General features: G+C 35.5%; 1 protein-coding gene and 1 long non-coding RNA gene across 10 annotated transcripts in view; one reads left to right on the top strand and one right to left on the bottom strand.

Moving 5' to 3' along the window:
- The window catches only part of BLVRA (biliverdin reductase A), a 77,810-nt gene that overhangs the window by 5,832 nt on the left and 57,623 nt on the right, over window positions 1-14,355 (bottom strand). For all 8 annotated transcript variants that reach the window (XM_072791669.1, XM_072791673.1, XM_072791672.1 and 5 more), the window contains one exon: window positions 1,562-1,669. In XM_072791669.1, the coding sequence (XP_072647770.1) occupies window positions 1,562-1,669 (108 nt within the window). The remainder of the gene's footprint in view (window positions 1-1,561; window positions 1,670-14,355) is intronic.
- LOC140613178 (uncharacterized) overlaps window positions 1-14,355 on the top strand; it is a 43,130-nt gene that overhangs the window by 24,044 nt on the left and 4,731 nt on the right. The gene's annotated exons all lie outside the window — the stretch shown is intronic.

Genomic DNA, 14,355 nt, shown 5'->3' with positions numbered 1-14,355 from the left:
TCGATCCGGAGTTTCTGGGATCACGCCCTGGACTGAAGGCAACGCTAAACCGCCGAGCCACCCCGGCTGCCTGATAACCTAAATTTAAAAGACTACATACCTGTTACAATTCTTTATAAACCAATGATTTTTCATAAATTTGATATTGACTTGAAAGAAATTTGTAATTATGGCTATACTTTGAAAAAGAAAACGAATTATAAATAAAAGCCAAAAAACTTGTTTCATAAACAACATGGTTTGAAATCACTAGGACCTAAGCATCAAACTTATAAAAGAAAGGTTTGTCCTCCTCAGCTGGTTACTGTCTGCTCTTGTGCTTTAGAGAGGACAGAGCAGCAATCAAATGTTTGAGCGTGAAGTCAGAGGCTTGAGCTCGGATCTGACTCTGCCACATAGCTTTTTTTTTTCCATATAGCTATTTTTGTCAGCTTTGTGAAGCTACCCACATCTCTGATCTTCCTTTCTTTCCTGTATAATGGGGGCATAAATACCTACTTTATAGGATTATCATACGGATTAACATGAACTAATGCATGTCATAAATTTAGCACAGTTCTTTGCACAGATTATGGTTATTTGTTAAAACTCTATCGTTATTTTAAAAGATGAAAGTGGATTTCAAAATGAGGTCCCAGTGTTATTTTCTGGAAACTCATGAGGAGATGAATGGTTTTACCACTTAACAATGCAATGTCAGGGTTTTGCTTCTGTAAGGAGAGCCCTCAGGAAAGGTAGCCCAGATACCCTGGGGTGTAGCCAGATGAGTCCATCCAAAGGTAAACCCAAGAGCAGGAGACTCTAGGATGCTCATTTCCTATTGCTAATGGAGCTACTCAAATAATGACCAACATAAAGTAAATAATCAAATAAGCAGTAGATCAAATATTCTGGTTGCAACCAATGTCCTTGTAACTTACTGGAGGAAGAAGGGGGCTATGCATATTCTATTTGCTCTGCAAAGAATAAAAATGTTCTCCTTCCCAAGAACCTGTCTCTGCCCATTTGCCTCCTATGGAAAAACAATCTCCAATTTATTAAGATTTAATGAGGAAGGGATCCCTGGGTGGCGCAGTGGTTTGGCGCCTGCCTTTGGCCCAGGGCGCGATCCTGGAGACCCGGGATCGAATCCCATGTCGGGCTCCCGGTGCATGGAGCCTGCTTCTCCCTCTGCCTGTGTCTCTGCCTCTCTCTCTCTCTATCTCTGTGTGACTATCATAAATAAATAAAAATTAAAAAAAAAAAGTTAAAAAAAAAAAAGATTTAATGAGGAAAATTCTACACATAATAGGTTGGGACAGAAGCATTAGTAAACTTTAGATTTCAAACATACTTTTTATGTAAGCCCCATCAAGCACTTAAATCTCAATTGAAGAAAGAATAAAAATAGGTATTTTTATTGTTTTTGGAAGCATGGGAAGATTACATTAAATTGGCTTTCAGTTAGAGAGTCTTTAGCAAAAATAAATCCAAACTAACATCCTGAAGAACTAGGAAAGAACCCAGTTAGCCCTCCAGCCTCGTGAGTTACACATGACCTGTGATCCCACCTCAAACTGACCTGTGAAGAGAAGAGATCCTTTCAGCAGATCTTTCCCCACCACTTCTTTTTTCAGGAATGCAAACTCTTCCATCAAGAGTTCAACATGCTCCTCATGCAAGACCTTCCCTGTCATGACGAAAATGGGAGGCAAAAAAGGCAGTCATTATCAGTTGTGTACAGATGTGCATCCCACAGTCTAGGTCTATCTTCCTCCAGCACAGGACACAGAGACCGCAAAACCACCTCAGTACCACTGCGCCATTACATACCCCAGCTGAAGGTGGTGCCAATTATCAGCTTACCACAGAAATCAAAATCTAAGAAAGCAAGATGGTATCTACCTGCCCCAAAGGCAAGATGAAATCAGGGGAGTGTCTGAGTCAAGTGTTAACTTCTAGCCAGAAGGAGACAGTGTAGCATAAAAATCTAAGAAACATGGAGAAGACTAGAAATAGATTCTATTTCAAAGAACTGGAAGAACCAAGTGACTTTTTCAAATTACCCACATTGGAGGGAGGATAAAAAATATATTCATAACTAAAATTTTCGATTATTAAAAAAAGCCATTAAAACTTTATGCTCTGGTGGCTTTTTCTTATCTAGGCTAGAAGTTTCATAAAATACCAGAAGTATTTCCCGCTCTTCGATAGCTCTTTATTTTCAACTAGTCTCACACGCCTATTTCATATATATTCCTCCCATATTACTAACCTCTCTAGGTCCACAAAACAAAAACAAAAAAACTTAAAAACTTAAAACACAATTAAAGCTCTTCGAGTATATTTTGCTTAGTATTTCCATTCTATTTTTATTTTTTTATATCTCTATCGTTTATTTACTCTTTACAAGTTTGTACCCTTAAATGTTATAAATCTTACCCCCCCCAACGTACCCCTATCCCTTGGAAACCACCATTTCATTGGGTCTTTTTACAGGCTTGACTATCTAGATTCCACATACTAATGGTATATGGTACTTGTCTTTCTGACTTATCTTACTTAGCATATTGTGCTCAAGGTCTATCCGTGCTGTGGCAAAATGGCAAGACATCCTCCTTTCCCATAGCTGAATAATATTCCACTTCGTATATGCACCACACCTTTCTAAAATACTCATCTGTTGATAGGCATTTGGGTTGTTTCTGTATCTTGGCTATTGTGAACAATGCTGCATATATCTTGTCAAAATCCCATTTTCATTTTCGTCGTATAAACATCCAGAAGTGGAATTGCTGGATTGTTTGGTAGACCTATTTTTAATTTTTTGAGGAATCTTCATATTGTCTGCCACTGACAATGTATATGACTATCCTTTTCACCTTTTGCCAGCACTCTTCAGCACTCAGTCTCTCTTCTTCTAGATGATAACCCATTCGAATGAGGTGAGATATTTCATTGTAGTTTTGATTTGCGTTTCCCTGATGATTACTGATATCAAGCATCTTTTCACGTGCCTGTTGGCCACCTTGATATCCTCTCTGAAAAAATATCTATTTAAGAACTATACTGTGATTAAGTATAAAGTGTGGTTAAGATCTATACTTTGACAGAAACACAGAGGGAAATCTGGGCCACTGGGAGATGCTCCTGGGACATCAGCCATTGCTTATCTCAGCTTCACAGAAAACTGCAGAATGTGATGGGCTTGTTCTTGCATCTTGAGTAGGCAGGCATGTGTCCTGAGTCTCTAGAGAGTTAGTTGTGTGGGAGAGTGAGATTCCTTCTATCCACTCCCTAGCCAATGAATATGGCAAAGAAAGCTTCTTACAATAAGTAGAAGCTTCTCTCCTATGGTGATTTTATCCATATTTATATGCCTATGAGGGGAGTTGGGCATCTGGCAAGTTGGACCATATTTTGGTGCATGTTATATTTTCTCTAGAACTATTTCTAGATTTCCATTTCTGTATTTTCATTAAAGAATCTTTTAAAAAAATTTTTTGGAGTGCCTGGGTGGCTCAGTCAGTTGAATGTCTAACACTTGATTTTGGTTCAGGTCATGATCTATGTTGTGGGATCAAGTCCTGCATCAGGCTCCATGCTCAGTGCAGAACCTGCTTGAGATTCTCTCTCCCCTTGCCCTCTGCCTCTCTCCTGCTCATACTGTCTAAATAAATAAATGAATAAATCAGAGAAGGAGACAAACCATGAGAGACTCCTAACTCTGGGAAACGAACAAAGGGTTGCGGAAGGGGAGGTCGGTGGGAGGTTGGGGTAACTGGGTGATGGGCACTGAGGATGAGCACTGGGTGTTATACTATATGTTGGCAAATGGAACTTCAATAAAAACAAATGAAAAAAACTTAAAAGATTTTATCTTTTAACTGAATCTTTGCTTATTTTTTCTATCATTCATCCAAAGCTCATGATAAACACACATGGTACCACAGCATACACACATACACACACAAATTCATAATCACATTCTCCTAGATCTCTATTGATCACACCTAGAGTACAAATCTTGATATCAAAATAGAATTTTGTGCACTAATGCTGGGGATGTAAACTGGTGCAGCTACCATAGAAAGCAGTATGGAGGTTCCTCCAAAAATTAAAAATAGAACTACCATATGATCCATCAATTCCACTTCTGGGCATTTATCCAAAGGAAATAAAAATACTAATTCAAAAAGATATATGCATCCTCATGTACTATTTACTAAGACACAGAAACAACCTAAGTCAGACTGATGGATGAATAGATAAAGAAAATTTGACGTAAATATACAACGGATATTATTCAGTCATAAAAAAGAAGGTAATCTTGCCATTTGCAACAAAATGGGTGGACCTTGAGGGCATTATGCTAAGTGAAATAAGTCAGGGAAATTATCTCACTTATATGTGGAATCTAAAAAACAAAACCAAAAAGCAGCACACTCACAGATATAGAAAACAGATCAGTGGCTATAAGAGGTAGGGGAAGGGGGTGGGAAAAATAGGTGAAGGTAGTCAAAAGGTCCAAACTTCCAATTATAACTGGAATGATAATGTCATAGAAATATAATGTACAGCAGAGTAACAATAGTTAGTACTGTACTACATATGGGCAAGTAGCTAAAAGAGCAGATCTTAAAAGTTCTCATAACAAGAAAAAAAATTTAACTGTGTGGTGATAGATGTTAACTTACTGTGATGATCGTTTTACTATATATATAAAAATGGGGTCATTTCATTGCATACCTGAAACTAACATAAAGTCAATTACATTTCAATTTAAAAATTAAAAAAAAGAAAACATTTCACTACTAAATGAACTAGGGCTTCTTGGAGAAATGGCTAAGTGCACAGCTGAGGCAGAGAGAGCACACAATGAACACAAACCAGTTTATACCAGAAAGCAAGAAACTGCTCAAAGAATAATGGAAATATGATAAAATGATACAAGAGCTAGCATGAAAAGGTCCCCACTAACAAAATAGGAAACAATCTTAAATTTATTTATTTATTTATTTATTTATTTATTTATTTATTTATTTATTTATTTATTTATGATAGTCACACAGAGAGAGAGAGAGAGGCAGAGACACAGGCAGAGGGAGAAGCAGGCTCCATGCACCGGGAGCCCGACGTGGGACTCGATCCCGGGTCTCCAGGATCGCACCCTGGGTTAAAGGCAGGTGCCAAACCGCTGCGCCACCCAGGGATCCCCAGGAAACAATTTTAATATCAAAATAAATAATGAAAGTGGATTACATTACACTGAATTTAAAAGGAAGCTATGAATCCTTATTGATATAAATCCGTAAATGAATAATCAGTGTGATAAATAATGGATATTTATCAAGTTTAAAACTATCTACTCACAAAATAATCATTAATATAAAGGGGTAAAAAGTAACTTTCCATGTAGAAACTTGGCAGACACCACTTTAATCCAATGATATAATTATTAATGGACTATTTGAATCAAATGCCACTTCTTTCACTTAGAAGAACACAGCATTAGTTCTGTGATATTCCTATGAAAGATGTATACCCTGAATCTAATCCTGAAGACACATCAGACAAACCCAAATTTAGAACATCCTACAAAATTAACTGGCCTGTAATCCTCCTAAATACCAAGGAGACTGAGGAAATGTCCAGAGCAGAGACAATGTGATGTGTCAACCCAAAACAGTATGTAGTTCTACACTAAATCATTTTGCTATAAAAAAGTGTTATTAGGAAAACTGGGAAAATTGGAATGGAGTCTGAGGATTAGATTTTAGTATGTACCAATATTCATTTCCTCATTTTTTTTCATTTTCATAAATGGAGGAGTAACTGTCACATAGAATTATATATGTTTAAAGTGTACAACCTGTTGATTTGATAAGCATGCATATTGTGGAATGATTACCAAGAAAAAGTTACTTAACACATCCATCACCTTGCATAGTCAACTTTCCATATGGGTGGTGAGAATGTTTAAGGTCTACTTTCAGCAACTTTCAAGCATATTAACTATAGTTAACATGTTGTACATTGTACATTCTCAGAATTTAATCTTTTTATAACTGAAAATGTGTACCCTTTGAGCTACATTCCTCTATTTCTCTCTCCCCCTAGGGGACTACCACGCAACTACCATTCTAATCCCCGTTTTTAGGAAATTTGCTTTTTTCCCCATTTAAAAAGATCCTAAATATAAGTGAAACCATACAGTATTTTTTTCTCTAAGTTGTTTCACTTAGCATAAAGTGTTCTAGGTTCATCATGCTGTTGCATGTTGGGATTTTTTTGATTATATATCCAATCTCCTTCCTCATTATTGGCCTGTTCAGTTTTTCTATTACTTCATGATTAAATCTTGATAAGTTATGTGTTTCTATGAGTCTATCCATTTCTCCTAAGTTATCTAATTTGTTGGCATGTAATTTTTCATAGTAGTCTCTTATGATCCTTTGTATTTCTGTGGTATCAGTTATACTGTCTCCTCTCTCATTTATTATTTTATTAATTTGTCATCTTTTTTTTTCTTGGTAACTTTTCTAGCTAAAAGATTGTCAATTTTGTTTATCTTAAAAAAAAAACTCAATTTCATTGATCTCCATCATCTTTCTAGTATCTTTTTCATTTATTTCTGCTCTAATCATGATTATTTTCTTCTGCTAAGTTTGTTCTTCCTTTTCTATTTCCTTGAAATGTAAAGGTAGGTTGTTTATTTGAAATCTTTCTTTTTTCTTAATGGAAGTGTTTATCACTATAAAATTCCCTCTTAGAAATGTTTTTGCTGGATGCAATAATTTTTGGTATATTCCCATTTTCATTTATCTCAAGATATTTTTGTTTCCCCTTTGATTTCGTCTTTGACCTGCTTTTTTCCCCCCAGAGTATGTTGCTTACATATTTGTGAATTTTTCAGCTTTCCTTATATTATTGATTTTTATATCATATTGTGTGGTCAGAAAAGGTAATATTTGATATGATTTCAATCTTATTAAATTTGTTAAGACTTGTTTGTGACCTAACATATGATTTATCCTAGAGAATGTTCCACGTTCCATTCTTCTTGAGAAGAATGTATATTCTGTTGATGTAGTAATGTTCTATATATGTCTGAATTGGTCTGAAGTGTAGTTCAAATCCATTATTTCCATATTATATTCTATCTGGATGATTTCTCCATTGTTGAAAGCAAGGTATGAAGTCCCCTACTATTATTGCATTGCTATCTATTTTTGCCTTCAGACTGGGATGCCTGGGTGGCTCTGTGGTTGAGCATCTGCCTTTGGCTCAGTGTGTGATCCCAGAGTCCTGGGATTCAGTCTCACATCAGGCTCCCCACAGAGAGCCTGCTTCTCCCTCTGACTATGTCTCTGCCTCATCTGTGTCTCTGAGTAAATAAATAAAATCTGGGGAAAAAAATAAAATATTTTTGTCTTCAAATCTATAAATTGTCTAATGTATCTAGGTGCTCCAATACTGGGTACATAAAAATTTACAATTGTTACAACCTCTTAATGAATTGGTCCCTTTATTATATTATGAGAAACTATCATATTTTTATATCATATATGTTTTTATATATGATATAAGATCATATAGGATTTTATATCATATATATCATATATATTATGATTATTGATCCCTTCTTTATCTCTTGTTGCAGTTTCTTGGTCTATTCTGTGTGATATAAGTATAGCTACTCCAGCTTTGGGTTCCATTTGCAAGTATTATTTTTCTATCCTTTCACTTTTGGCCTATGAATGTTCCTGTAGGCAGCATATAGTTGGATTTGTTTTTGTTTTTGCTTTAATTCACTGAGCGACCCTATGTCTTTTAGTGGAGAATTTAAGTCATTTACATTTAGAGTAATCACTGATAGGTAACATTTTTGTCTTTCAACCTATATGCTAGAATTCAAAGTGTTAGAGTTCACTATCTGAGTATTCAAGTACTTTGAATTTAACTATATATTTACTTTTGCCAGTAAATTTTATACTTGTATATTCATGCCACTAATTAGCATCCTTTCATCTCAGCTTGAAGAACTCCCTTTAGTGTTTCTTGTAAGGCAGGTCTAATGATGATAAATTATCCCAGCTTTTATTTGCCTGGGAAAGTCTTTATCCCTCCTTCACTTCTAATATTTGTGGTTGGCAGTTTTGAAATATTCTTGGTTGACTGTGTTCTTCACTGAGCACCTGGGAAAGCCTGCTGAGTTTCTTTTTCTTTTTTTTTTTTTTTCCTGCTGAGTTTCTGCTAAGAAATCTGCTGACAGCCTTATCAGGATTCCCTTGTATGTGGTGAGTCTTTTTTCTCTTGCTGCTTTTAAAATTCTTCGGTTTTTTAAATTATTTTTTTGAGAGCTTGATTGCAATGTGTCTAGGTAAAGATCTCTTTGATTTAAATCATTTTGGGGATAGTTGAGCTTCATTGTTCCTGAATGACCATATCTCTCCCCAGATTTAGGAAGATTTTAGACATTATTTCTTGAAATGTATTTCTTGAAAGTATACTTGTTCATAGTAGTCTCTTGTAATACATTTCTTTCTGTGGCACATCATAATGTCTCCTTTCACTTCTGATTTTATTTGAATCTTCTCTCTTTTCTTCCTAATCTAGATAAGAGTTTGTCAATTTTGATAATCTTTCAAAACCAATTGTTAGTTTTAGTTTCTTTAATTTTCTTTCTATTGTTTTTCTGTTATTTATTTCTAGTCTAATCTTTATTTTCCTTTCTTCTGCCAGCTTTTGATTTAGTTCAGTCCTCTAGTTCCCTGAGGTGTAAAATTGGGTCATTGACTTGCAATCTTCCTTGTTGTTTAGTGTGTTTAACACCATAAATGTCCTTCTTAGAACTGCTTTTACTACATCCCATAAATTTTGGTATGTTCTATTTTCATTTTCTCAAGTTAATTACCCTTGTGATTTTTTTCCTTCATCCACTTGCTGATTAAGAGTATGCTATTTTAATTTTCATGTATTTGTGAGTTTTCCAGTTTCTCTTCTGCTGTTGATTTCTAGTTTCATCACACTGTGTTCTGAAAAGATATTAAGCATGATTTCAATCTTTTTAAATTTGTTAAGACTTATTGTGGCTTATATATGGCCTATCCCGGAGAATGTGTATTTGAGAAGAATGTGTGTTCAGCAGCGCCTGGGTGGCTCAGCCAGTTAGGTGTCCAACTCTTGATTTCAACTCAGGTCATGACCTCAGGGTTGTGAGATGGATTCCCACTTTGGGCTCTGCACTCAGCAGGAAATCTGCTTGATAGTCGCTCCTTCTGCCCCTCCGCCTCCTCACATCTGTGCGCTCTCTTTCTCCAATAAGTAAATAAATCTTTTTAAAAAGAGAGGAATGTGTGTTCTATGGATGTAGACATTCAATTGGTCCATAGTGCTGTTTAAGTCCTCAGTTTCATATATTTATCTTCTATTCAGTTTTTGTATCCATTACTCAAAAGTGGAGTACTGAAGTCTCCTACTATTATAATGCACCTTTAACAATGTTTGCTTCATATATTTGGGAGCTCTAATGTTAGGTGAACTGACCACTTCATCAGTAATATCCTTCTTCATATCCTATGACACTTTTTTGACTTAAAGCCTGTTTTGTTTGCTATAAGTAAGACCTTTTGCTCTTTTCAGTACCATTTACATGGAGTATCTTTTTCCATCTTTTCACTTTTAATCCACATGTGTCTTTGGATCTGAAGTCTCTCATAGATAGTATATAGCTGGACCTTGTTTTTGTTTTTTGTTTTGTTTTCATGCATTGAGCCAATCTAAGTCTTTTGATTAGGGAGTTTAGCAGTTTACATTTGAAATAATCACTGACAGGAAAAAACCTACTATTGCCATTTTCTTTTTTTTTTTGTAAATTTTTATTTATTTATGATAGTCACACAGAGAGAGGGAGAGAGGCAGAGACATAGGCAGAGGGAGAAGCAGGCTCCATGCACCGGGAGCCTGACGTGGGATTCGATCCCGGGTCTCCAGGATCGCGCCCTGGGCCAAAGGCAGGCGCTAAACCGCTGCACCACCCAGGGATCCCTATTTTCTTAACTGTTGTCTTGTAGTATTTAGTCCTTCTTTTCCTCTCCTACTGCCTTCTTCTGAGTTTTATTGGTTTTTTTTTGTGTGTGTGGTGATGTGGTTTCATTCCTTTATCATTTTCTTTTGTTTATCTTCTATAAATATTTTCATGTAGTTACTATGGGGATTATATAAAGCATCTAATTATAATAATCTATTTCTATATTTCTATTTATGTTATTTTTCCATTAACATAGATTTATAGCTTTTTAAAATTCTGTCACTTCAATTTTATACCAGAATTAAAAATGATTATGAAGCATCAAAAAACTACAGTATTCTATATTTGTCTTCATATTTACCTTTATCAGAGAGCTTATTTTTGTATGCTTTTATGCTGCTGTTTAACATCCTTTTGCTTCAGTTTAAAGGACTCCCTTTAGCATTTCTTGTGGAGTAGGTCTAATGGTGATGGACTCTGTCAGCTATTATTGCCTGGGAAAGTCTTAATTTCACCTTCATTTCTGAAGGACAATTTTGGTGAATATAGTATTAGTTGGCAGTTGTTTTTCTTTTAAGAAATTGAATACATCATCTCACTACCTCTGGCCTACAAGGTTTCTGCTGGGAATTCTACTGATAATCTTATAGGGGCTCCTTAATAGATGACAAGTTATTTTTTTCTTGCCTTTTTCAAGATTCTGCCTTTATCTGTGATCTTGACAGTTCAATTATAATGTGCCTAGTATGGATCTTTGTAATTATTCTAGTTGGAGTTCATGGTCTTGAATTTGTATTCCATTTCCTTCTTCAAATTTGGGATGTTTTCAGTCATTATTTTTTCCAAATAAGTTCACTACATCTTCCTGTGACTTCTCCTCCTGAGACTTACATATTGCATATATTGATCTATTTCATGGTGTACCATAATTCCCTAAGCCTATTTCACTTCTATTTTTTTTTTCTTTTTGTTCCTTTGACTCAAACTTCAAATTACCTATCTTCAAGTTTACCAATTCTTTCTTCCACTTGATCAAGTTTACTGTTGAACCTATGCACATTTTTTAATTCCATCATTTTATTCTTTATCTCTAGAATTTCTTTTTTATTCTTTTTTTAAATTCTTTTTATACTTTACATCTCTTTGTTGATATATTTTAATTTTGTTTTTACACTGTTTTCCTGATTTTATTTACTTGTCTGTGTTCTTTTTTTTTTTACTTGTCTGTGTTCTTTTAGCTGATGTGAGCATCTTTTAGAGTATTTTGAATTCTTTGTCCAGTAATTCATAGATCTCTATTTCTTTAGGATCAGTTTCTAGAGATTAATTTTTTCCTTTGAAAGGCCAATGTTTCCCTGTTTCTTTTTATGCCTTGTGATCATTCGTTGAGATCTGAATATTTGGGAAAAGAGCCACTTCTTCCAGTCTTTACAGACTGACTTGGTAGAAGGAAAGACTTCCACCAATCAGCCAGGCTAGCAATTCAGGGGGCCTCTCAAATCTTTTCTGGGGATGTGTCTTCTCTGGGATTATGTGTGCAATTTCCAAGTGAAAGAGATTTGCCCCTGTTCTCAAAAACCTGTAATCTCTTGCTCCTCCTGGTGTCTTTATGCAATACTTCAGTTTCTCTGAGGCTGTAACAAGCCACAGTGTTTGCCTTGGTTTTTAGCAGCCCCAACTTTGCATCTAAAGTACACTATTTCTTTCAGCATTCTAACTCAGGAGAGTTAGAAACCAGTCCCTCAAGCAGCCTGTGAAAAACCAGAACACTGGACACATGTTCCACTCTCTCTTTTTACCCAAGGGAGAAGCTAAGAGTTGGGAGTTTTGTCCTAATCACACCATGCTGTGCCAGGAAGGGGAAAGGGCTATAGGGAGTAAATACAATGAACTTTCTTGTCCACTTCAATTCCGGTTTTAGCTTTGTGTATGCCTGGAGAATTGTAACTATTTAAATGGTTTCTGGAATTCTCACAAAGGCAATATGATCTATATGTGGCTCTTAAATCAGTGTCTCTGTGGTGGAATGAGGTCCTAGGGCTTCCTATTGCACAGTCTTGCTGATATTAGTCCTAAATTATCCATAACTTTTGCCATCCAAAATGATATTTGCACTTAGGTAGGCAAAGTTGAATAAAATTATTACTTCCTGGGCTACAATGTAAATGTTATAGTTACATTTTCAACTCACTTTCAACAGACAAATTAATACTACTAGTTGTAAACATTTGGCAATGTGGGCTCCTGAAGGGCAAGAATCATCTTTTGGTTATTCTTATCGTCAAGCACAATCTCTCATGCATAATAACTATCATGTTCTAATATGAGTTATAAATACTTCCCTAGAGAATAGGTCAGTTTCATTGCTAAGAATTTTTTTTCTTTTCTATGATCTCTACATATCCACTCAGATTCTGCTTGCTTATGGAGATAATACCAAGACTCTAATATAACACTGATTCTTAGTATTTTTTTCTCATTTTTAAAAAAATAACTGAAATCCATATTTTATTCAGATTTCCTTAGTTTCTACCTCATGTGCTTTTTCTGTTTCAGGATACCACATTACATTTAGTCATCATGTCTCCTGAGCTTCCTCTTGAGTTAGAAAGTTTCTTAAACTTTGTTTTTTAGTGACCTTGACAGTTCTGAAGAGTGTTGGTCAGGCATTTTGTAGAATGCCCCTCAACTGGGATTTTTCTGATGTTATTTTCATGATTGCACTGAGGTTATGTTTTGGGGAGAAAAATTCAGAAGTAATGGGCCATTCTCATCATAGTATGTTGAAGGTACATCTTATTATCATGACTTACCACTGTGGATGTTAATTTTGATCAACTAGCTGAGGCATTGTTTGGTTTCTCCATTGTAGAGTGTACTCTTTTCCCCTTCTTTCTGTATTTATTCTTTGGAAGAAAGTCACTACATGCAGGACATTATCTTTCTGAAGAAACTTAGTCTGTTATTTTGTCGAGTGTTCCACATTCTAGTTTGCTTCATTTTTTACAGTGTCATTTAATATGTTTCTTTATCCCTGCATTACCTGTAAATCTCTGTTATATGATTGATGCTGTATATATCACATCAGATGGTTTGTGACATCAGAATGACCCATATTAACAATCTTTTGGTTTTAGGATGACAACAACAGAGCTCTTCATTGTAAAAGTACATTTTTTTTTTCTTTGCAATTAGCAAGAAATCTATGGCGTATTCTTTAGTATCTTGTTCTTGGTCCATGGACATCTGTGCCATGAGAAAACAATATACAAAGGGATAGCTTCAAAGCTCCTCTCACTCACATCAGTAATCATCTATCTGCTCATTCAACAAACACCTCCTGAAGGCCTACTCAGTTCTAGGAAGTGTTTAGCTGCTGGGGCTTACAAGAGTGGACAGATGGGCTCTGCTCTTTAGCAGTACATCCCAGTGCTACAGAGCACTACAGGAGCTCCAATAAAGTTTGATCAGTCTACACTGGTCATAAGTGCAAGGTACTTTCTTTGGTGATTTTCATGTAAGTGTTTACCATACTTTGCTCATATATTAAAGATTTTCAATAGCAAATTTTGAAACAAAGAGTTTGTAATTTACACTTTAACTAAATCCTGTAATCCCTAAACATTCTAGTTAATTCTCATTGCCTCCATAAAGGGACTTGTGGAAGTATATAAGGACAAAAGTCTCTGGAGGGCAGTAGAGCTTAGATGAACAAATGTAGACTTCAGAGCTGGAAAGGAATAAATTCAAATCTCCATCTCCCAATTAGTAATCATGTTACTAGCTTTGTGATCTGGCTCAAATTACTTCTCTGAAGCATGGATTCTTTTACATAAGTTAGAGAAAATACCTATCTCTAAGAGTTTCTAGGAGAATTAAATAAAAGAACATATAAAGTACTTAGTACAGTTCCCAAACTCCTGGCATATAGTAAGTATTTGATAAATGGTACTCTTCTTGAGAAACAGCACAAAATATGCAGATACGATCAATTACCCTGACTTGGATATTTTTCCATTAGCAATGTAAATATCATATGAATAATAGCAAAATAATATCATGACAATAGCATAAGTCAAAGCCAATTCATAGTTTTCATTAGAGTCAAAGAAGTTTATAAGTCTCTGACAAAAATTTGCAAATTCCCACTCATTTCTCCACCCTGTTGGTATTCCAACACACCCATTACGTGTGCCTACAGTACGGGGGACAGCTAGGAGGTTGGGAGCCCACAGGACATATCTAACACAGGATTAAGCTTTAAAGCATAAAGATGGTACCAAAGACATCTTGCAGGCAGAAACCCTAAAAGAGGGTCTGTGTTCGACAGACAATATACGTCA

The sequence above is a fragment of the Canis lupus genome, chromosome 21 (assembly GCF_048164855.1).
Source record: "Canis lupus baileyi chromosome 21, mCanLup2.hap1, whole genome shotgun sequence".
In the NCBI taxonomy this organism is placed as follows: Eukaryota; Metazoa; Chordata; class Mammalia; order Carnivora; family Canidae; genus Canis; species Canis lupus.
This window is presented reverse-complemented; position numbering and strand designations above follow the sequence as displayed.